At 33.0% G+C, this 22,875-nt stretch overlaps 4 protein-coding genes across 5 annotated transcripts; 1 reads left to right on the top strand and 3 right to left on the bottom strand.

Annotated features, from left to right (window-relative positions):
• Nucleotides 1–53: 53 nt before the first annotated feature.
• LOC113520536 (transmembrane protein 203-like) lies at nt 54–1,832 on the bottom strand. 2 transcript variants are annotated; one of them, XM_026905894.2, is made up of 3 exons: nt 1,639–1,832; nt 1,400–1,568; nt 268–645 (listed from the first exon to the last, which is right to left on the bottom strand). In XM_026905894.2, the coding sequence occupies exons 1-3, from the start codon at nt 1,789–1,791 to the stop codon at nt 536–538; spliced, it is 432 nt and encodes a 143-aa protein (XP_026761695.1). In that variant the 5' UTR covers nt 1,792–1,832; the 3' UTR covers nt 268–535. The 2 variants fall into 2 exon arrangements, with proteins under 2 accessions (XP_052753463.1, XP_026761695.1); XM_052897503.1 differs by lacking the exon at nt 1,639–1,832 and having other exon boundaries at nt 54–645; nt 1,400–1,541.
• Nucleotides 1,833–2,768: 936 nt separating this feature from the next.
• Nucleotides 2,769–5,177, top strand: LOC113520807 (uncharacterized). The gene is made up of 3 exons (XM_031910388.2): nt 2,769–2,954; nt 3,025–3,152; nt 4,559–5,177. Exons 1-3 carry the CDS (start codon nt 2,893–2,895, stop codon nt 4,777–4,779), a joined length of 411 nt encoding a protein of 136 aa, XP_031766248.2. The 5' UTR covers nt 2,769–2,892; the 3' UTR covers nt 4,780–5,177.
• LOC113520806 (uncharacterized) lies at nt 5,115–8,241 on the bottom strand. Its single transcript, XM_026906212.3, has 5 exons — nt 8,192–8,241; nt 7,561–7,685; nt 6,348–6,467; nt 5,855–5,936; nt 5,115–5,327 (listed from the first exon to the last, which is right to left on the bottom strand). Exons 1-5 carry the CDS (start codon nt 8,239–8,241, stop codon nt 5,174–5,176), a joined length of 531 nt encoding a protein of 176 aa, XP_026762013.1. The 3' UTR covers nt 5,115–5,173.
• A 1,980-nt stretch (nt 8,242–10,221) lies between these two features.
• On the bottom strand, nt 10,222–21,679 carry LOC113520805 (uncharacterized). The gene is made up of 10 exons (XM_052897372.1): nt 21,435–21,679; nt 21,252–21,349; nt 20,536–20,721; nt 19,554–19,668; nt 18,158–18,230; nt 17,381–17,528; nt 15,893–16,028; nt 14,724–14,876; nt 13,658–13,818; nt 10,222–12,517 (listed from the first exon to the last, which is right to left on the bottom strand). Exons 1-10 carry the CDS (start codon nt 21,522–21,524, stop codon nt 12,319–12,321), a joined length of 1,359 nt encoding a protein of 452 aa, XP_052753332.1. The 5' UTR covers nt 21,525–21,679; the 3' UTR covers nt 10,222–12,318.
• Nucleotides 21,680–22,875: the final 1,196 nt, after the last annotated feature.

The raw sequence follows: 22,875 nt of genomic DNA, 5'->3' as shown, positions 1-22,875 counted from the left end.
TTATAATTTTTTAAATTCCTATTTCGTTCACCAATTTCTTTTCAAATTAAAGATTTTATGTCATATCATAATTTTAATTATTTTACAATATGTAGTTACATTATATAAAGTAGGTAAGTGATTATTGATGTAGTTGACAAGCCCTTACTGCTATTAACTGCAGCAGAATGAACAATGGTGCAAACACCTCACTGTATTCTATTGTTGAATCCCCTTGTAGCTTTCTACATAAAAGGAATTTAAAAACAAATGTTAAACCTAGGAATATTCCACTCCAAGAGGCTCTATACAGTGAGGCTTTGTAAGAGTTCTCTAAATTCATTCTTATACAAACAATACAGCAAAAGTATGCATTCATTGCATCACTAACAAATAATGGGGCAAATATTGTCCACCATGCACTATTCACAATACCATCTATTTTTAATGTTAAAAGCACTGAAAATATTGTTATAGTTATTAAGTTTATCCAGATTTCAAAAACCGTAAGTCCTATCCACTGCACTATTTCATTAAGTGTAAAAAACATTTTAGTTTACTGGTTGGCTCCAAGCATAGCACTTCTAAAAACTCTTATGTGAACTGACGATGTGTGTCTGACTTGAGTTCCAAAATCCAGATCATCAATCAGAGGCTCCAAATCATCTGAAATGGTAAAAATGTTTATTTTCATTATATTGAGTGCATAAATGTATTGTATTATTATGTTGGTGTAACAATGACAATTACAAGTTATGGTGAACCTGGGTAGGCTTATGGAAAAAATGTAAGGCTGATAAAACATATATTCCAATACTGGAATGTAAGATTATTTATTATATATTAGATATTTCACTATATAAGATCAAAAACAGTTTGAGGTAAAATAAAAATGAAATCATGGACAACAAGGGTTATACAGTAGACACTTCTGTATGTGTGCATGCATCTTTATTTTACATTATTGTTTTGGCTACTATTATTATGAAATAATAATTTAGAATTTTGTATGTTTGTTGTAGACAATGTATTACATTATTTATTGTCCACTAATTACAACTTTCCTAAAATACCTTGTTACAATTTTTATATTAGTATGATAATTACTACGATACAAAAGTTGTGTACATGTTATTTCCAGTAGGTATTTACAGTATAGCTTATAGCTTAGCTTAGCTAGCTTATAGTACAGCTTTGAGGAAGAAGTTACAAGAACCAGCATACATGCAATAGATGATAGATATAAAAGTAGATGAAGGGCAGCTGTAACTATAGATAGAATTTTGACAACAAATACTGCAGAAGGTTAAGAAAAATTTGCAGGTAACAGATGATTATTACTTGTGGCAAAATATGGCCTATGTTCAGTAGTGGGCGAGAAATAGGATATAATAATAATAAAGTCATAGTAAATACTTACCAACTAAGTCTACTGTGCCTGTATTAACTTCTAATTGACAAGTACCAGAGAACAGTATTTCCAGTTGTAAAGCTAAGTTACAACACCGTTGGATAGCAGCTCCTAAGCCGTGTAGTATTATTTCTTTTTCACCTTTAGTAAGAAGATCGCAACACTTCTCCAATTGAGCCTGAAAGGAAATAGTTTTGTTAAATCGACAACTTAAAGATCACACACTTTATAATTCAATACTGTAATACCTTAAAATTGGTTTTCTTCGTAATAAATATCACATTTTCGCCATCAACAGGCCGAAGTGGAAGCCTCTTTTTAACAGCATAATTTTTGTTTGGTATACGTTTGTGTTTTTTCTTAAATTCTTCTCTCTTTTGCGAATTGTTTTCTTCTGCCATATTTTCTTTCTGAATTTTCTGTTTTCATTTGACAGGATATATCTACATGACACATGACTTATGACATTTGATATTTGTTACGTCGTTTTCTAACATAGATTAAGAATAAATTTGCTTTGTACTAAGAACAAGGATATCTTTGGTTTTGTACATAGCTAAGAACAAATCTTTGGTACATAAATACATTCTTTACACGCACGATGACAATAATATGACGAAATTAGCACCTTTGGCACGATTATCGTGCCACGATATATATATGGTGCTGTGGTGGGCTTTACATAAATGAGGTTTAGGATTTGATCTTGGTCGGGACAATTTTTTTTAAATTAGCTGTGGATCTTTTGGATTTGTGAGCAATTGTGCCTGTATATAGAATACCACCGAGTATCGTATCTTGGGAACCAGAAGATAGGTGTGATTATGTGACAATTAAAAAAATACTTATGTAGGAATATATTTAAGGTAAATAAAAAAAAAAAAATTAATTCTCTAAAAATTAGTAATATTAACTAGTGGACTTACAGTGAAGAATGCAAATTACGTTAAATACATCATACATAAATTACATACTAGTATTGTTCTCTTTTGAGCCACATAATCTATGATAGATATGTGGATACCTTAAATTATATAGAGAGAGCCTTGAGCCTCAAAAACTGGTTAACTTTTTGTCTAAAGTTAATGGTCCAATTAGGTTTTTTTTATTAGTCGAAGAGCTAGCTCAGCAGCGTAACTGGAAAATATTCATTGATAAGGATAAAAAGTAGCCTAATCTTCATTCCAAATACGGAAAGCACGTAATATTATTATGCCAAATATGTCGAGCTGAACCATTATTACCTATCTGATAATTTAAATAAATAATTTCTTTTTTTCTATAAAAACCATTTTATTTATTAAATATAGTTACACTAAGAACTAAGAATTCGATAAAGAAAGGCCTATGACTGAATTGACACTTGTATGTTTTTTAAATGATTTTATCATAGGATTGCACTGGATATGTAAAATAATAAGAAAAACACTTTTATTTACTTCTAAAATTTTTTAAATGGTCGCGTAAATTTTAGTGCCGCAATCAAATGTTAGAATTATAAAATGGGCTGCGTGTGTTGTTCTCTGAGTTCCTTCGTTTCCATTCTTCTAGATGCTCTCGAAAGGTAATTTCTTATTGTAGTATCTATAATTAGGTACATATAATTTTTATTCAAAATGTTCAATATTTTCCAGAATATCATTATGCACCGTCTGCGCTATGTTGACATGTTGTTTACTGTTTACAATTATATCGGTGATGGTACTGGGTATCGGCATTGGATATCATTACTGTTTTGTCTCAAATTCAGTAGAGTCTATGGGTAAGTATGCATAGTATCCACATACCTACATATACAGTGTTCTTCTAGTAAAACAGAACATTTTCAATTGGACCGAAAAACTACAAACAATTTTAAGCCTGATTACTCGATTAGAATTATTATATTGATAACACTCGAAGACTGACTACTATTCTTATTACTAGAAGATAGCGTAGTCGGGGTTGCCATTCCATTATCATCCATTAAAAAAAACCGTTCGGTGCTTGGACAAAATGGCAGTCGGAGATTGATGGTTAATATGGAAGGTTTTTTTTATGAGTGATAATGGAATGGTATCGGTATATACCGACGGGGCTCCAGTAATGGATGATAGGTGAGGATGAAGCAGGTCAGGTAGCCCATCGTGACGAATTCAACAAAAATTGTTCACGATGGTTTTCAGGGGTAACCACGCGTTGGTTGACCTAATTGGGCATATTGTTAGCAATGGGGTTGTCAAACTCCATTGCTAATAATCCCTTTCCCCTCAATATGGAAGGTTATCTATCATCCTTCCATAGTATCCTAGTTCAGCCTGTTTTATTAACACAGTGCGTTCAGTCGAGTTAGTAATAGTATGGTAGGGTCAACATTATTTATCTTTTTAGAATTTTTATTTTATATCACTGAAATAGCAAATAAGCATACGGTCCACCTAATGGTAAGCAGTTGCCGTAGTCTACGAATGCCTGCAATACCAGGTGGCTTATTATGCGCACGTAGCTGAAACAACCTCTTTACCCATTTTTGAAGAATCCAATGCTGTAGTCTCTTGGAAAAACCTTAATAGGCATCTCTTTCTATAACCTGAGAGATTGTGAGAGGAAATGTCTCTGAAACCGCGCAGTACTCGATTATCTAGGTTCTAATTAGAATTTATGATCCGCGCAATTTCTGTCTAAATATATTCTATAGCATGAGTAGATTCTTAGATTGTAACGTGTATTGCTGACGATTTTAAATTCATCCTGTGCTCGAATCTGGTTTGTACTGATATCAATATTTACGGCTTGCTTGATGTAAAGACGGTTGCCGTATAGATATTAGGAAATCATCAACTTTCGTATAAAGTATCCATCAGATTTCAGTAAATAGTGATACACGTCATAAGCATTGAATTAAAATTAACGGATACCCATCCTTATTCATAAACAATTTTTCTATATATTTCGTCTTTGATAATTGAGTGTTTTATAAATTGTAATATTGAAGTAACTGCAAAAGGTAGCGAGGGTAATTCCTTTTGCAACCTGAATTCTCTCTGAATCTAATCTACCTACTTGTAGACGAAAGATTTCGTGTTCAAAATTAAAACATTTTCAATCTAATGTGTCTACAAAACATCTGTTTATTGGTGTTTTATTAGCATTGAATTTACTGTTCAAGTGTCTTATGTATAATTTTAGCAAAGGCTGCAAAAGCAGCAGGCGCTCTGCGTTCAGGTCCAGAAACAGTGACTACCGGTAACGCGATGAGGGCGGTCGACAGAGCAGTCAAGCGCGGGTTTGCCCACAGAGTAGTACGGCGTGAAGCAGATACAACAACGATTGCAAACTATTTAAATGACACTAGTAATTTTTATCGAAAAGTTTCGTCAATAAACATAACAAATATCACAAATATATAAATTATTTTACATTAACTGTAAGTTCAACTTCTGAATATAAATTAAAGACGTTTGTAAATATAATATTATTTAATTCTACAAACAATAGTTCAGCGAAGGATGTAAAGGGGCGCTTTTATAATTTACTATAGTACGACATGGTATTTTATGATATTATCGTCATGATAGGATAACAAAACGTATACAATTCAATGAAGACATTTTTTCACGACAATTTTTCGAACGTGTAGCATATTCGTATGGCAAATTAAAAATATCTCCATACAAATGTTCTTATACCATATCGTGACGATAAAAATATAATACATTATTAACAATAAAATAAATTATAAAAGCCTCTATTACGGGTAGTATAATTTTAAATTACATATCCCTGAAAACTGAAAAACTTAGATCATGTGGACGCAAATAAAAATTCGGTGCTATTTCGTAACGGTCTCAGGAATGGCACAGCAGTGGTAGTATTATTTCGTGAACGGCGAAAACGACCGATGAGTCTGCGGGCCAATTCTTTTTCATGTGGAGATAGTGCGGGTTCTTTCGACGGCCTATAATGTAATTTTAACGTCTTTATAAAAAAATATACGCTTTTAAATATAATTCCTAATGGGATAATCAGAGGCTTTTGTAGACTGTTGCCATTGTCATGAACGTAACTCACCAAAGTAACGCTCGATATGCCCATATTCTCCAACCATATTAGAATCCAACGTAATAGGGGCGAGATTATCGCTCTTTTTTTTTAACTGTTTTCCGTTACTGGAGGGTTTTTTTTAATGGGTGATAAGGAATGAGGGACCAGAGGGAGACTTTGTACAAAAGTCGTTTGTTTGGATACTTTTTTCCCATTCGTGTTTCAACCGTAAAGCAGTTGTGTTTGCATGGTTGTGTTTTGGTTTAGAGTGGGATATGGCTTGAATTTACTGGGTACAGAGGTATAACACTGGAGCCCTCAGGAATGGCAACGCATGGGGGGTATCATGGGCGAAACAGCTTTTAACGGCAGCGAATTTTTAACGGCTTTTAACGGCAGGTACTTGCTTTTACGAGTACATTTATTAGTAAAAATACTAACCTTTCCGTTTCAAGGACAACAATTGGAGTTTCTGATGTTTCTATGTATATTTTTTCTTCAGGCTTTTTAGTTTGATATACTTCTGTAAATGTAATAATGTTTTTGAATGATAAATATTTGGAAGAAGTTAAAGTGGAATTTTACATTAGCATTAGCGTTCTTTAGTTTTTATTCCAATGAGATAGCTATACGTAGGTATATGTTTTTGTAAAAATGTGAATTATCTGTAAATACTTTTTTCCTTTGTTATATTTGCGTGAGATAGAACAAGACAGCGACTTCTGGTATTTAAGTTTTTCATGACAGCGCTAATAAAAACGTACCTATCAGTAGATAGATAAATTGTTTGCCACCTGTTTAGGAGCTTTATATATATATAGCGTTTATATATATATCAAACCTACAAAGTCAAATTGAGATACCCCCGGCTCTCAATCTCTTATTATAATATATTTTTAAATCGATTGCTATCAGAAAATATGGGTTTTTTTACCGAGTATAGGATGTGGGGCGTGTTCCACTTGCGACCTGTTTACGGCGACAAGTCGCACGACACGCCTCGATTCTGGACCGGCTCGCAGTACAGATGGTTCTGTCGTGGATCTTGCAGACACTGTATGAGAAATAAAATAAATACTAAAAGATTTTTGTCCTGACAAATCATACAGCGCAATTTGATTCCAAACGAAATAGAATCTAGAGAATTTTTTTCTGATGTCTTTATTAAAAGCTGATCCGTTTTTATATTTATAAACTAGCTGTATTAGGGGGGAAAGGGATTGTTAGCAATGGAGTTTGACAGCCCCATTGCTAGCAATATGCCCTATCAGGTCGACCTCCACGTGGTTCCCCGTGGAAAGTATCATGGTTAATTCCTGATGAATTCATCATGATGGGCTAACTGGCCTGTTTTCATTCTGATCTATCACCCTTCACTAGTGCTCCGCTAGCGTATCCCGTTAGCGCAGGCGGGGTTACCATACTATTTTCACCCATCAAAAAAAAAAATAGGAGTATTAAGTCCTATCCAGTCCAAAAGTTTATTAGTGACTCACCCCACCTTTGCATGAGTGCAAGATCTCGACCAAAGTGGTACTTGACGGGTTAAAATTATTTTATTTTTCAAGTTGGAATCAACTTTGCACATTCGAGGGAAGTCATTATTAGTTGTTTTAATAGGTGATAATGGAATGGTTACCCCGCTTGGGCTATCGGTATACGCTGGCGGGGTTCCAGAGTGAGGGGTAATAGGGTGGGGAGGATAAAAGCAGATCAGTTAGCCCATCATGACAAATTTCACTAGAATTAAGGACGATGGTTTCCAAGGGGAACCGCGTGAAGATCGACCTGTTACTCTGTATTGTTAGCAATGGGTCAGCTTGACCCCGTTACTAACAATCCCTTTCCTCCCCAGATATTATTAATAATGTGGGTCATCAGGCTGAATTGCTTAATGATATATCTTGGGGGGTGTTTAAATATTACTAAATTTACTAAACTATTATTAAAATTTGTCAAGCCGACATACTCGTGGTTGCTCTGGAACTGACCTGACTTCATTCGCACCTATCATTCGTTACTGGTGTCCCGCTAGTGTAAATCGATAGTGCTGGCGGTGTTACCATATCATTATCTTACACTTCATTCACACACACACATTCACAACAGTTACCATGATCAATCATTTATATTCTTTTAAAACTTACTTGCGAAAGAAGCCAGCTCCTTCTGCGCATAGTGATAACCGACGGATATACCATATATCATTAAAATTATAATGGTGAACATAAGTAACATCAGTACAAACGCACAGCATGTCCACGTTAGTACCCTGAAAATAGATATTACTTATTGTTTTTACAGGTGTGTATATATAATATAGAAGAAGACTGCAAATGATATAGTGCAGATTGGCGGACTAGTATAGTTTTATAGATTAAAACATGATTCATTTGATGATTTTTATGCAAAAAATTTCGCCCATTTTAATTGTTGATTTTACTTCAAATTATCTACATGTCTTGTAAAGTTCATGTAAACGTAGGATTTGGGGGGAAAGGGATTGTTAGTGATGGAGACAGAATCCCATAGCAATATACCCAACCAGGTCGACCTCCTCGCGGTTCCCCCTGGAAACTATCGTGGTTAATTCCTGATGAATTCATCATGATGGGCTAACTGGCCTGTTTTCATTCTCATCGATCACCCTTCACTGGTGCTCTGCCAGCGTATCCCGTTAGCGCAGGCGGTGTTACCATTCCATTTTCACCCATCAAAAAAAAAAAGTAGGATTTGTATTCTACTTAGGATTTGTGATAAAAAATATTCGATAATTACCTTTCGATGCAAAACGTCATAGAGCATAATACAGATTGTATAAGACCCATATTTTATTATCTGAAAATATAGGAGGTATTTAATTTATGTAAATTCAATAGTTATATAGTTTATGATTATAAGTAACATATATTTTTTGTAATATTTTATGGGAATTAAATGGAATGGGCATTAAATGTTATAATAAGATACCGAAGAATATTTTGGATCTACTTTTTAATAAATTTAAAACTGTTATTAAAAACACTTATTTAACAAAGCCTATTATTACACTCTAAATGATTACTTGAATGACATACGTGCACAGTGTTAGTTGATCATGCACGGGCTTTTTTTAATGACCATGTAATTTTAGATATAGTATATTTAAATAAATACACATAATGTTAACACACACAGAGAAAAGAGTAACTGTTGAATTTCTTGCGGACACTTCTCAACAGATAACTCTACGAAACCTGCAGTAGATTTAAAAAAAAAAGACGATTTAAAAGTACTTGTAAACAAGTCTATTTAAATAAATATGATTTGAATTTGAAAATATACGATAAGACTTTTTTTTGTGTATCGCATATTCGCCACCACTGCTTTCAAATCAAATATTTTGTTACTTAATTGTTAGCTGGTAGAGAAAGCCATACGACATTAAGTTCGCCATTTGTACAAATGTTATTGTGCAATAAGAAAATAAATATATAAATAATCTGAACACATAAATAATAAAAAAAAAACTTGATTATTAGTTTAAATCAAAAACATTCCACGTTAATTAGGTATACCATATCTCGTCAACTATTTACCATAGAGTGAAATATCAAGTAGAGTCAAGTCAGCTTTCATTTCACTATTTAAATGAAAGCCTTATTGAAAATAAATTTTTATTGGTCATTATGCTAAGTCCCTTACGAGTTAGGCAGACTGTATTCGGTGCCAACAGTTTCGTAAATCTATTGATTGCACTTTTATTATACCCGTTTTGTTAAGAGACTTTAGAGTTTTCCAATTTGTAAGTTTCTTTTGTATATTGCGCAATATCGTCGCCGATTCTAAATCGATTTTGATGATTATTTTTGTTATTAATAAGGTTCACTCTCGTGTTGGTTCTACATTATTTTTGTGAGGATTTAAGCCTCCGTTTTTTTCACATTATTTTTGTGAGGATTTAAGCCTCCGTTTTTTTTCCACGCAGTAAAATCGAATTAGTACTTTTTAATTGTAAAAATAACCGAATCGACTTACGTGTATCTATTTTTTGTGTATGTATTCAATTATGTATGACACCACAAATATATTGATAACATTATACGGTATATACAACCATAGAATAAGTGTATTAATCTCATGTAAATTCTAGAAATAGATATCCACAGTGCATTCTTCTGAAATGACATAAATGCCAATGTAATGTACGACTATTTGATGAAAAAAGAGTATAGGGTTCTATTTATAGCCAGCACGAATTTAGTGATGTATGATAATTTATAAATTCCAAATACCTAAATAAATAGAATAGGCGACACCTTCCTTTTCCGTGTGTCGTAAGTGGCGACTAAGGGAGCTTATAGTGGAGGGATGAGCAACAGCGCCCTTTAAAAAATTATCAAAAATTAAACTGCGGTTGCCAACCCGCTTGCCAAGCGTGGCAACTATTGGCAAAATTCCCTTATGGTAAACTGTTATTAGGAATGGCCTCGTTCCTTATGACAGTCTTTGGGGAGGTCAATGTTCAGCAGTGGACAGTTAATGGCCAATCCAACAACAATTTAACAATTCTATTTCACTGCAATTGGTGCTGTATAGGTAATGGCATCAATCAGAGTTTATATATATATATATATATATATATATATATATATATATATATATATATATATATAAACTCTGATTGATGCCATTACCTTTTGTACATTAGTTTTTTTTATTAGTTTTAATAATATTTAGTATTAAATATACATTTTTTTCTCACCATTTCAATTTGAAATAATTCTTTCAACGTGTGTTTCATGCAAACGGAATAAGTAACAAAGCAATTTAAATATGAAAAACATTTTATTTAACAACTTGTATGTATAGTATGGTACAACAGTCTTAATAGATCAAAAGAACACAACCAATATAAAACTTGCGTCAGTTACAAAAAAAAAAATCCTTTACTTAATTTAATGTAACAAATTTCAATAACATATTTTATTGCTTAGTAAAAATTTTCATAGCGTTCGATTTCACTAAAAGAATTGCTTATAAGGTGGATTTCAAATTAACATATTCACTTAGTATATAATTACAATAAGTTTCCTATTAAATTATCTAGATAAAGGAACACATCCATACAGTGGGGGTACTTACATTGATATATAAAAAACTTAGATGTACTGTATTACCTTAATTGTGCACTAATTTCAAATCATCCAATGTCATTTGTAACGAACATACGAGCAGAATATTTTTACAAAATTTTTTAAAATATAATATATGGATATTTAGTTTCATATTTACGATAACTGTTATATACATATGTTGTATTGCATAGGACACGGCATGTATGGAGTGCACATGCCTTGTCCTATGCTTACTAGTTATTTTTATATTTGTATATGAATCAATCTAGAGATTTTTATATATCTACTAAGGTACATATAAATTGGACAATGAAGCTTGCAAATGCATTCACGCATAAATGGCCTTAGAACGCTCTTGAAATGGACGTTAAAAGAAAGAAATACAAAGAACAAGGATTCTATTTGTCTAATTGCACTTAAAATAAATTCTTTGTATTCTGTACATAGTAAATTTAGCATACAATTTAACTTACATAGTTTTAAATAAAGGTAACATAATTAAAAAAAAATCTTTTTATAACACGAATAAATAATCGTGACTAATAATATTATTTATTGCTACGGTAACAACAATAATTTAAATGAAACAATTATAAGGTTACATAATAAATTACACACATGTAACTTGGCTTAATTAATCATTATCAAAATCTTCATTACATATTATTATGCAAAATTATACAAAATTCAGAAAAGATGTCACAGATTGATTTATCGATAAGTCTTATTTATAAGAAAAATGTAAATAATTCATTTTACTATTTAGGTTTTTAATATGGCATTGAATTCCATATTTGCAGTGAATATATTATAATAATATTAAATTACATAGTACAAATAAAAATAATGGCAAAACATGTCAATCTTACTATTACAATAAAATTCTTGGAATTTTTGTCTGTCCAGTATCAAGAAAAAACTGTTGCACTAAATCAAATATGGTTGGCATATTTACTTTAATATAAGCATGTCTCATTTTATCTCATTGTGATAAATTGTGAAGAGAAAATAAATCTATTTATTATTATTATTATTGTGTTTTTGAAGGTCTATCTTAAAATCCACTTACTTCCAAAAGTCACGTGTACGAACTAACTAGCAAAAGCTAGTCTTTAATAAAAGAAGAAATAAAATTCTGATGAAACTGCTGGGTTTGTAATGCACAAAGATTTAGTAAATACTGTAGGTGAGAAACTCAAACCAGGCTTTTCGAGATTCCTATGGGATTAGAAGATAATAAGCTTCGTATGTAGTCGTGGAAAATGTCAAGTGTGTAATTATAATACGTCATGAAGATAAACTGATCAATCAACGCATAGCTTAGAAACAATGTGTTTTTATGATATGGGTATAAATTAACACTACTACGTGAATCATTGTAGAACTATTAATATGGAAGACTTAGTATGCTTGGACGTAAAAAGTTAAGGAAATCACTCTGTTTAGTTTCATATAAAAATACTACTTATTCCCCATTTTCTATTTGGTGGGTCGTCTCACCATCCGATATTACTAATAGTAGAAAAATATTTGTTTTTTTTTTATATATATAGATACTGATATAATATATTTATAAGAATATACAGAATTTTTCATCATCAAATTGTTTATAATTATTCCTCTCCATCCAAAGGTTGGCTGGAAGAGATCGCTTTCAGCGATAAGGTCGCCCATTGTTTTCTCATTGTGATTATTTCTTGTAATTGTTTATATTTTTAATAGGTTTACTGTTGTAATCTTTTAGAGGAAACAATAAAGAGTATCTATCTATAAGGTTGCCTTAATGTTTTAGTCATATAAGTTGTTTTTAAGCGCAGTGTTGCAGTGGCGCACGGGCAGGTGGTGCAGCGCGCGGTGCAGCGCGCGGTGCAGGCGGCGCGCGAGCGCGGGCGCGGCGTGCGCGGCGGCCGCCCCGCGCGCCCACGCCGCCACGCCGCGCGCCGCGCCGCTCAGCGGGCCCAGCCCCGTCACGTGCACGTCCATGCCGCTGCAACGACACCGCCACCAGGGGGGCAACCATTGTTAGTTTGGCTGATATTGTTTAGAAGACTCGATGCGGTTTGTGGATGTGGTACTCGTAAATAACGAGAATAATTCAAGATATAAAATATAAACTTGTATATTGAATGGGCTGCCTAGCACAGAATTTGTATCGCGAGTGTGTATGAGATAAAACATTCAAGTTATGTTGATTAATTAAGGCCACTTACAAATTAGGGAACGGTGCAAAGTTCGCTTTGAAATTATGAATAATCATTGTGCAATATTACATGTAGGCACATTAGTAATGGGGTCTAATGAACCCATTCTTAGCAATATACCTACCCTATCAGGTCGACCTAGAGGAGGAAGGGTTGTTAGTAATGCGGTCTATCAGTGGCCAGTCACTCCACGTGGCCCCCCTGGAAACTATTGTGCTGAATTGCAGGTGTATTCATCATGATGGGCTAACTGACTTGCTTTCATTGTCACCTATCATCACTCATTAATGCCTCGCCAGCGTATACCGATAGCGCAGGTGGAGTTACCATTCCATTATCACCTATTAAAAAAAACAATACAGGAACATGGTAGTGGCTTCCAGGCGACACGATCAGCCGGCTTTCTACTAGTTGACAAGACAGGAGTAAGCAAAATCAATCCGCTTCTTGTAAAAGGAATTTGACACGTCGAACTGTGTATCAAATAGTAGACTATTCAGCAGCATCAACTGAATAACGTGAAGGTTCATGGCGTTGCAATAATAAATAGGTGTGCGTATGCGCAACTTGAAGTGCTTATAGTCCATATAAACCGTGGGGTCCCTATTAGTTGGCATGTTAAAAACCAAATAGCTAAGTCGTTATCGTCAATTTAAGAAAAAAAGAAATTCATTAAACTATTAAATAATACATACATACATATCTGTCACGCCTGACTATTTAGGCTACCCATTAAGGTAGGCTGAAACAATGGAACGCCAAATGCTTCGATTCAAACAAACCTCTTTTGTTTCTTCCACATTCATCAATCCTTTCATACACGCTCACCGGTTACGGGTACTTTTAATTTGGCCTTTACTTTTACTTTAATAATATTGTTCAATTAACTTTATATATACACAGACAAAAAAAAAAGAAATACATACTCCATCTGTTGCAGACGCAAGTCGTCCAGCTGTGCGTAGGGCTCCAAGCGCGTGAGCCCCACTGATAGCGCTAGGTGCAGTGCGCTGCCGCCCAGCGTCGCTGCCAACCGCCCCGAGCAAGAAACACCCATCGCCTTCATGCGGTACTCATCGTATCCCACCTGATGATAAACGTAACGTTACCTTATTTACTAAATATGGAGAGGAAAGGATGAGGATCTAAAATCCCCATTGCTAGCAATACACTCTATCAGGTCGACCTTCACGCGGTTCCCCCTGGAAACCATCGTGGTTAATTCTTGTGAATTTCATCACGATGGACCAACTGCTAGCTTCTCTAGTGCTGCTGGTTTGATGCTTGCACTGACCTGCCTTTTCATCCTTATTTATCATCTCTCATTGCCACCTCGCCAGCGTACACCATTAGAGCAGTCGGGGTTCCTATTGCGTTATCACCGATTAAAAAATAAAAAAGTCGGACTGCGGGGGAAAAAGATTGTAAACCTATAGGGACTAGTGGCACCATTGGTAGCGATATACCCTAAAAGATGACTTCCAGACGGTTCCCCCCTAGAAACCATCGTGGTTAATTATTGATGAATTTGTCACAATAGGCAGATTTACAGCATCCTCACCTATCATCCCTCACTGGTGCACTGTCAATGTATACTAATAGCGCAGGCGGGGTTGCCATTCTATTTTCATCCATTAAAATCTAGTAAGGTAATTTTTTTTGTGAGCAGTTTTGTGTGGGCTAACAATATCAAAAATTATTCTAAGTTACAAATTTGTAACTGAGACAGACGGACAGACAGTTTACACTATAAGGGTTCCTTTTTGGTACAAAACCCTAAGAACTAGTTAAGAGTTATACAAAGATTTATGTTATGGTGACATTTATTTTTCTATCACATTTCACTATGTCCAAATAAAAAAAAAATTATCATACACATCATTTGAATTTTTTTTTTCCATTAATTTCTATTTCAATTTATCACAGTTTGCAATAACTTTCTGGTTATATCTTTCATAGAGTCTGATCATGTATTTTGAGGTCTCCACTTACTTGTAAATCCTTTATCCTGAGCGTGACACGGAAGCTAGTGGTCGCGTCGTCTATTCTGCTAACGCTAACATCATTTATCCTATTAATAGTCGCCAAGTTCTTCACCCAGCCAGTGTCCGTTTCGAATTTGCCTATAAACGATATTGAACCTATCTGTAAAGAGATATAATATTATTACCTGTTAGTTGACCCGACATTAATGGTCTGGGGCAGTAAAATATTTAAATTAGCAGCTAAGAACAGTTTGTAGAGGAAAAAGTAAAACGAGACTTACGTTTTTATGGGTAGTTTTCAAAATTTTAGAAAGAAAGAATAAATATCATAGAAATATTATATCGTATGCAAGCATATTAGATGTGTTACGCTAGGGAAATATGTTTTTATGAATTTTACCAACCTTTAAATATAAAATTTTTACGATATTTAATAGTAATATTTATTTACCAAGTTTACCAGAGGAAGGATGTTTTTGTTTGAAGGGTGGGATATGCCAGTGAAATTACAGTGTACAAGGCATAACAAGGCACCTTAGTTCTCAGGAATGGCAACGCGTGGACGATACAGGACACTGTTATGTCTATAGAACTGTTTGTGTTTGTAGGCGACCACTTACTTTTAGGGTTTTTACTAAAAACTTCATATTATTCCGGGACATAAACATTGACTAAGGTAAAAAGTAGTTTATGCCTTTTTTATGCTAGACATCATGTCAAAATTGAGTCTGAAGGCGGTAAGAGGTGAGAAATTTAATTAATTTCACTTTTATGTTTATAACATTCGTGGATATTGATAAATGATTTATATATTGATATTGATGATGACAGTCGATTGCTTGGGTACCTCTGTCCCATTCGTGTTTCAACCGTGAAGCAGTTGTGTTTGCATGGCTGTTTCGGTTTGAAGGGTGGGATATGGCGTGAATTTACTGGGTACAGAGGAATAACACCTGAGTCCTCAGGAATGGCAACGCAGGGGGGGTATCATGAGCGAAACAGTATACTCTGTTATGTACATGGTACTGCTCATGTCTATAGGCGACGGTTACCACTTTCCATCAGGTGGGCCGTCAGCTTGTTTGCCATTCTAAGTTGTATAAAATATATATATATATACAACATGAGTACATTAGGCGAACTTCTATAGCGGGAGTCCATTAAGAGATTAATTACCTTGTGCATAAACGTTGCGTGGAGAGGAGGTAGCTCGAGTACTTCCGTATGGGTTTGAAATAGTATCCTCCTAACGTCGATCAGGACCATGTCTATAATTTTGTTGCCCTTCTTCGCTAGACTATCCACCATGGCGCTGTAAAATAACAAACAAACAGGTGAGTTTTGCATAATGGGTATTTTTAAATTAGATAAATTTATAGTAGAACGACACGACACCATTTTAAACCCGTCATACGATATATCTGCCGTGTGGTCCCGGAATAGAATGGGCTACCCCTTTTTTATCCGTAGGTATCGTGAGAGGCGACTAAGGGTACTTAACGGTCGAGGCATTGACAGCAGCGTTCCTCTTAGATCCTTACCAAAGCCTAACTGCGGTTGCCAACCCGTCTGCCAGGAGGGGAAAGGGATTGTTAGCAATGGAGTTTGACAGCCCCATTGCTAGCAATATGCCTTATTAGGTCGACCTCCACGTGGTTCCCCCTGGAAACCATCGTGTACAATTCTTGTTGAATTCGTCACGATGGGCTAACTGACCTACTTCATCCTCACCTATCATCCTTCACTGGCCGCCGGTGTATACCGATAGCGCGGGTGGGATAACCATTCCATTATCATTCATTAAAAAAAAAACCAGCCTGCCAATCGTGGTTCCTGTCAAAACTCCTCAATAGTGGGAGGCCTATGTCCAGCAGTGGGCAGTTAACGGCCGATATGATGATAATGAATATTATAAAAGAGAAAGTCACTTTGTTCTTCGTGTTCGATACTGGTTGGAGGTTTACTGTAGACTTTGGGATCAAGAAGGACATACTGATCAATTAACATATCCTCGCTAAGTAGATAAAGAGTCGGGTAAAAACTATAATAGCTAGTTTTTACCCGACTCGACAAACAAAATTAAAGACTTGCTATTGTTGAAAAATAATAACTATCGTGAGTCATACAGTATTGTAATTATTTATTGATGTTTTAAATTTAGAGCTACTCGCTACATAGTTGTGAACCGCGCTCATGAATAAGGGCTCCTATTGAGTTTGAAATAAGTCGGACACGAATTAATAGAAATATAAAATAAACGTTATCAATAGCACTTACTAAAGGCATGCTTTTGTATCGCGGCATTGGATAACGAAGGAAAAATAATAAAAAATTTACGGTCGAATTACATTGTAGGTCGCAGCTCGGAGCCAATGACCTACAATCGTGAGTTGCCAGGCGTCCTTGCCTGAAGAAAGTGCATACAAATTGTTTTTAGAACCTGTTAACGGCATTCAATGGTTTCGGTCGACTTACTAGTTTCAGACAATTTATTTATTTCGTAGTTTATGCACCTGACTACGTTCGCATGACTAGGTTATGTAGAATAATTGGGATACTTTTTATTCCTAGCCTATGTCCTTCTCTCCAAATGCTAGCTATAATCAAAATATCTTGAAGACTGATTGACTACACTAAGACATTGTGAGATAACGTGGCAAGTACCTGTAAGCTTCTAGCAGGCTAGGGTTGCAGCATACCACTTCCGAGACGCTGGTGGACTGTTTCAGTACAAGTGCAAGGTGCCTCTGTAGTTTCTCCCTGAGTAGCGTATAAAGAGGTAATGATATCGCCGCTGTTAAAGGAAGGTCATCTAAAAAAAAAAGAATAAAAAAAATATTATAACAAAAATCTCGTTCTGATTATTAGATGGTGAATTCGCTTTTGATTGAAAATGACAATAAGACTTAAACACTCTTACCCAGAAGACAACTATTCAAATTCGATTTTATTCATCATGTAATCATTTATATCAAGTAAACTTAATAATAAGCATTGTTGAATAGCAATTTTTTTATTAAACTACTACCTACTTCGAAATGAAATTTTAGCTGAGAAGAACGAGCAAAAATACAGTTATGGCTTTTTTTTAAAGTTTACAACAAAAAAAAATTACGAATAGATAAAATGACTATCACGAATACCGTATTGATAAAAAGAAAAAAAAAAACATAATAAGTTACAAATCAATTATACAGTATAAAATTTTTTTAAAATCATAATTGGAGCTACGTATTAGCTTTGGTTTAAATTTTTACCATTATTTAAAGTCATTCTATTGAGTGTTCCAAAAAATGAAAATATAGTTTATGATTCTCTGATTGATTTTCAACTGGTCTCATAAGACTGTGTACTTATGGTAATATCACATATCATATAATACGTAAGTATTACGATAGTACCAATACTAAAAATTTAGGTTAGTGTTAATTCTAGACTTACCGATATGTCTTGCGAGCTGCTCAGTCGTAGCAAATTCATATCCACCGCCTCTTTGTGGCGAAGGCCATGACAGCTATGACAATAAGGATATCTTAACAAAAATAATGGACTTGGCTAGATTCTGTAATTTATTTTATTTCATGTTTGATATATATTTAATATTCCTTTTAACGACGTCAATATCGATAATAGATGACATGACATTACATGGCGTAGGCATTAAAATTATATGCCAAAGAGGCACAACATCTTAGTCCTAAGAAAATGTAACACATAAGGGATCCATGTGCATCAATGTTTTTTTTATTACATTATACATTATCTTTTGTTTGGCAGTTTAAATGTTATTAATATAATTATTTTCGCAGTTTGTAATGATGGCTGGATGTTTGTTTCTCTTTCACGGATAAACTACTGAACAAATTTAAACGCAATTTTGTAGATATATTATTAGTATATAATAGAATACAAAAGATTGTAATTGTATGTGTGTGTGTGTCTAATATAGCATATGCATGTGTCTAATATAGCACATAGAATATTTTATATACTAATTTACGCGTACGAAGCTAAGGGTTGTTAGTTTTAGAAACTATTTTATTTGCAAATAAAACAGATTGTAAAACTATTTTTAGCTACTGCTCACTTTGAGAATAATCAAATTCTAGTTCATAAAATAATAAATCCAGTCTGTAATTTCTATTTGTTTAGTACTGGTAATAGTTTGTATTCAAACAAATATTTGATATCGTTAATTACGATAAAAATATACTAACGCTGAATTTACATAACTTATCAAACAGAAATACTGTTCATGCAGTCTCATATTACATATAATCAGTAACATTTTATAAATAAGGATTTAATTAATGATTGTTTCAATGATTAATTGAAGTGCATATAGTTCAGTGGTAATCACTGGTTAATTATGAACACTATACATCATACAATATACTTCGACGCCCATATATTGATGTCCATGTATACATAGTATAAAAAAAATCTTCATAATTAGTATTTTTTTGTTTTTTTTTTTGTATACAAAATAGAATGGCAAACAAGCTGATGGCCCATCTGATGGAAAATACTAACCATTGTCTATAGACATGTGCAGTACCATGGACATAACTGAGTATATTGTTTTGCCCGTGAAACCCCCCATGAGTTGCTATCCCTGAGGACTCAGGTGTACTGACTGAGGAATCCTCTGTACCTTGTAAATACACTGCCATACCCCACCCTTTAAACTGAAACACGGCTATGCGAACACAACTGCTTCACGGTTGAAACAGGAATGGGACAGAGGTATCTCAGCAAACGACTTTTGTACAAAGTCTGGTAAAATTCTTAAATAAAAATTCTCTGGTAAAAGTCAAATTCTGTTCTATAAACTTACCTTTACAAGAACTTCGTCATGTGTAAAATCTATTCCTGGGTTAATAAAGGAGTATGCATCATCCTCCAGCACTAAGCCAACATCCACATCTGCAGTGACATTTGACAATGTCATTCTAAAAATGATTTTAAGAAATGAATTGATAGTAACTTTGTTAGGTTATTATTCATTAATAACAACATACAATATTAACAAATTAATTGCATCTTGAGTAAATTAGTATGAGAGTTGTCATGGGAATAAAAAAAAAAATTTTATAAAATCAGTTCATAGTAATTGATCACAATGAAATCAAGTAAAATACTCACAAAGTCATAAGTCGAGAAATTCTGTCATGTTAATAAGTACAGAACTAATTTTAATAGATTGTTAAGTATTAAATCACAACAAAATATAAATGAAGATATGTTACAAACTTATATTCAGTAATTCTTTACAACATTTCTATAGTTATTAATATATAATAATGAATGACAGATATTATAATAAAGAAAAATATTTTTTTTATATGTATAGTTACCTCAAACCACAAGTACAGACCTATAAGAATAGTCTATTAATTAAAATTTACAAAATTTTCAATATTTGTGTATACAATATTTAAATATGGATATAATTTTTAATCGATTTTGTTAGCTACCAGAGCATAAATATTTTTATTAAATACTAATATATATATATACATATGCATCAATGTATTTTAAAGTCAGACCCATTATAGGGTAGGCAGAGTATTGAGGTGCAACAGTTCAATCTACTGACTTTTCTATAACAAAGTATAATAAATACTCCAAACAAAAAAATGCAAACTAACATAATCATGAACAGATGTGTTTGTATTGTGTGAGGATTGAATTTCAACATGTGCAGAAAAGTAGTGTACAAAACTGCTACACTGCCAATGTTATAAAAATTTAGAACAGTGGAGAACAAAAAAAAAACTCTTTTTCAACATTACATTTAAAAAAATATAAGTACTTACAATAGATGACCTTCTGCCATAACTGGTAGAAGATTGTATAAGTTTTCATTAAATGCACTGTACAATCCCTTTACATTCACTTCACCCAATGAACAGCGTAACTTTAGTCCCATTGACTTCAGGTCTAAAGACAGGGTCTGCATGTGGAATGTTGGTGTTTTGACTAGTTCCAATCTAGTGAGGTTGCTGAAATTTTTTCTTACATGAGTTGAAATAAATAAAAAGCCAATTTATATGATATGGAAAAGTAAAATTTTCTCAATTCAACTATACATTTGAATAACACAAAAAAATATAATTATGTGATATGTTAGTTAATAGGTAGCTTTTACTTCTACAATTCTATACTCTTTTTCAACAGAACTTAAAGAAAATGTAACCTAGTTTTGTTAAGATTACCACAGAAATACTTTCAAAATGAAGTCACTAACAAATTAACACATGCAATCAATTAATTGAATTTTGATTTGTACTACTATTAGATATCAGTAGATTGTTCTATGCTTGGGTCGATTATTTCTTTGTTTATATTATGTATTAATATAGTAAGATTCTATTGTATGATCTATGTTCATTAGTTGGTGTGTGTGGTTTTCATCTTAATGTTTTTGCGATTAATAAAGCCTATTTCCCTAAGTTTGTCCCTTATGAACTTCGTTGCTATTGACCTTAAATACTTATAGAACAAAATTTTAAAATATAATTTATAAACTTACACTTGTGTATTTTTAGCGAAATATGAAGTGTCTTCCAAGGCATCAGGTTTAACTTGTTCACCATTTTTAGTTTGTTGCAAGGCAACATTAGTAAAACTCTGAATAACAAAATAAGATATGATTAGTAGAATTTGTATTGCGCTCAATGCGATGTCAAGATACTTAAACATCTAAAATATTTACTCTTTTGATAACATCTTGAAGATTTGGCTGCACTTTTGTTAGTAAATTATCTAATTGCTGGTTGATATCAATATTTTCTTCTTCTGTCATTTCGATTAAAACATTACCTAATTAATTATTGTTAGTAAAATTTATATAGGGATGATATTAGTATATTTTTAATGAAAAAATAATAAAACATATTGCAATATTGTTCACATGTAAAAAAACAATCAAATGACGTGACGTGTGAAGTGTGACTGGTTGGTTGACAGTTGACTGACAGTTAATACTTGTGTTGTCAAATTTAATTTCACTTTACCTCATGCTTGGTCTTAATTTTTTAGTTGTATTTATGTTTGTCATTGATAAAATAATTTATATAAAAAAATTTTATGTAGGGATATATGACTTATAAAGTTATTCCCATTCGGGTTTTTCTTCAAAATGAACTATATTCACAGTCAGTATTTTTCTTAAAAAAAAATACTACAATACATAATATTAATTAAAACATTATATATAATATAAATGATGATGATATAATATAAATAAAGATGTGCGGCCGAATACATAATTAAGGTTTGTTTTTCTAAGAAATATTATTATCATACAGAAACTCAATTATAATCTGCTATTATAATGTTTTATATACGAATGGTTTTGTTCTTTCATTAGTAATAATGGCTGTCACTAATGTGGATTGGTTATTTTGGTAATGTTATGATTAGAAATACATAATGGTGTATTATGAGCAATGCAACATTTATGAGTCAGATGTAAAGTTATGACGATGTCATTTTGGTTAAGACTGGAGGCTAAAATAATGACACTTCAATACATATTATTATATTGGTAGAAAAAAATTAATTATCAAATTGATATAGTACATATAATAACATAACATATATAATAACAGGAAACATTAAACTATATATTAGGAGTATCAGGATAAGTGTATGGTAAAGTCTGAGTTATAATTTTCAATTATTTACAGTGATAAATTTAACTTTAATTAAGGGGGAATGCGCACAAAGATAAAAGATATGGGATATTAATAGGCAGAATTTTGCACGGAATTATGCAAAGTGAAACCGTAAATTTTTAACCGTTAATTTAATAAAAAAAGATGTGTCCTTTATCCAGGCTGCATTACATATTCTGATCTATTATTATTATATATTTTATCTATACCTAATCATACGGTAATTAAATTAATATCAAAATTATATATTTGTTTACCCAAAATATAGGGTAATCTCTTTAATTTTACAACATTCGTTGATTTGTCAATTTGACATTATTTGTGGTGGGTTGTCAGTTGTAAAAAAATATATATTTAAAAATATTTTGTGAATTGCCTTAAATTGAATTCTCACAATTTTCTTTATCACGAAGGTGATAAACAAGTATACAGCTCGTCTAATGGCAAATGATTACTGTAGCGATGCCTGCAATTTTG

This window comes from Galleria mellonella, unplaced genomic scaffold, assembly GCF_026898425.1.
Source record: "Galleria mellonella isolate WM207_F2 unplaced genomic scaffold, CSIRO_AGI_GalMel_v1 utg36, whole genome shotgun sequence".
Classification (NCBI taxonomy): Eukaryota; Metazoa; Arthropoda; class Insecta; order Lepidoptera; family Pyralidae; genus Galleria; species Galleria mellonella.
This window is presented reverse-complemented; position numbering and strand designations above follow the sequence as displayed.

Coding starts and splice junctions, on each gene's coding strand:
- LOC113520536 (XM_026905894.2), bottom strand. CDS start 1,791: ATGGCAGAAGAAAACAATTCGCAAAAGAGAGAAGAATTTAAGAAAAAA. Junction 1,569..1,638: donor CGAAGAAAACCAATTTTAAG/GTATTACAGTAT, acceptor ATTTCCTTTCAG/GCTCAATTGGAGAAGTGTTG. Junction 646..1,399: donor AGGCACAGTAGACTTAGTTG/GTAAGTATTTAC, acceptor TTACCATTTCAG/ATGATTTGGAGCCTCTGATT.
- LOC113520807 (XM_031910388.2), top strand. CDS start 2,893: ATGGGCTGCGTGTGTTGTTCTCTGAGTTCCTTCGTTTCCATTCTTCTA. Junction 2,955..3,024: donor CTTCTAGATGCTCTCGAAAG/GTAATTTCTTAT, acceptor AATATTTTCCAG/AATATCATTATGCACCGTCT. Junction 3,153..4,558: donor AAATTCAGTAGAGTCTATGG/GTAAGTATGCAT, acceptor GTATAATTTTAG/CAAAGGCTGCAAAAGCAGCA.
- LOC113520806 (XM_026906212.3), bottom strand. CDS start 8,241: ATGGGTCTTATACAATCTGTATTATGCTCTATGACGTTTTGCATCGAA. Junction 6,468..7,560: donor GGAGCTGGCTTCTTTCGCAA/GTAAGTTTTAAA, acceptor TTTCTCATACAG/TGTCTGCAAGATCCACGACA. Junction 5,937..6,347: donor CGCCCCACATCCTATACTCG/GTAAAAAAACCC, acceptor TTACATTTACAG/AAGTATATCAAACTAAAAAG.
- LOC113520805 (XM_052897372.1), bottom strand. CDS start 21,524: ATGACAGAAGAAGAAAATATTGATATCAACCAGCAATTAGATAATTTA. Junction 20,722..21,251: donor TTCGCTAAAAATACACAAGT/GTAAGTTTATAA, acceptor AAAAAATTTCAG/CAACCTCACTAGATTGGAAC. Junction 13,819..14,723: donor TCAGGATAAAGGATTTACAA/GTAAGTGGAGAC, acceptor GTTTATCATCAG/GTGGGATACGATGAGTACCG.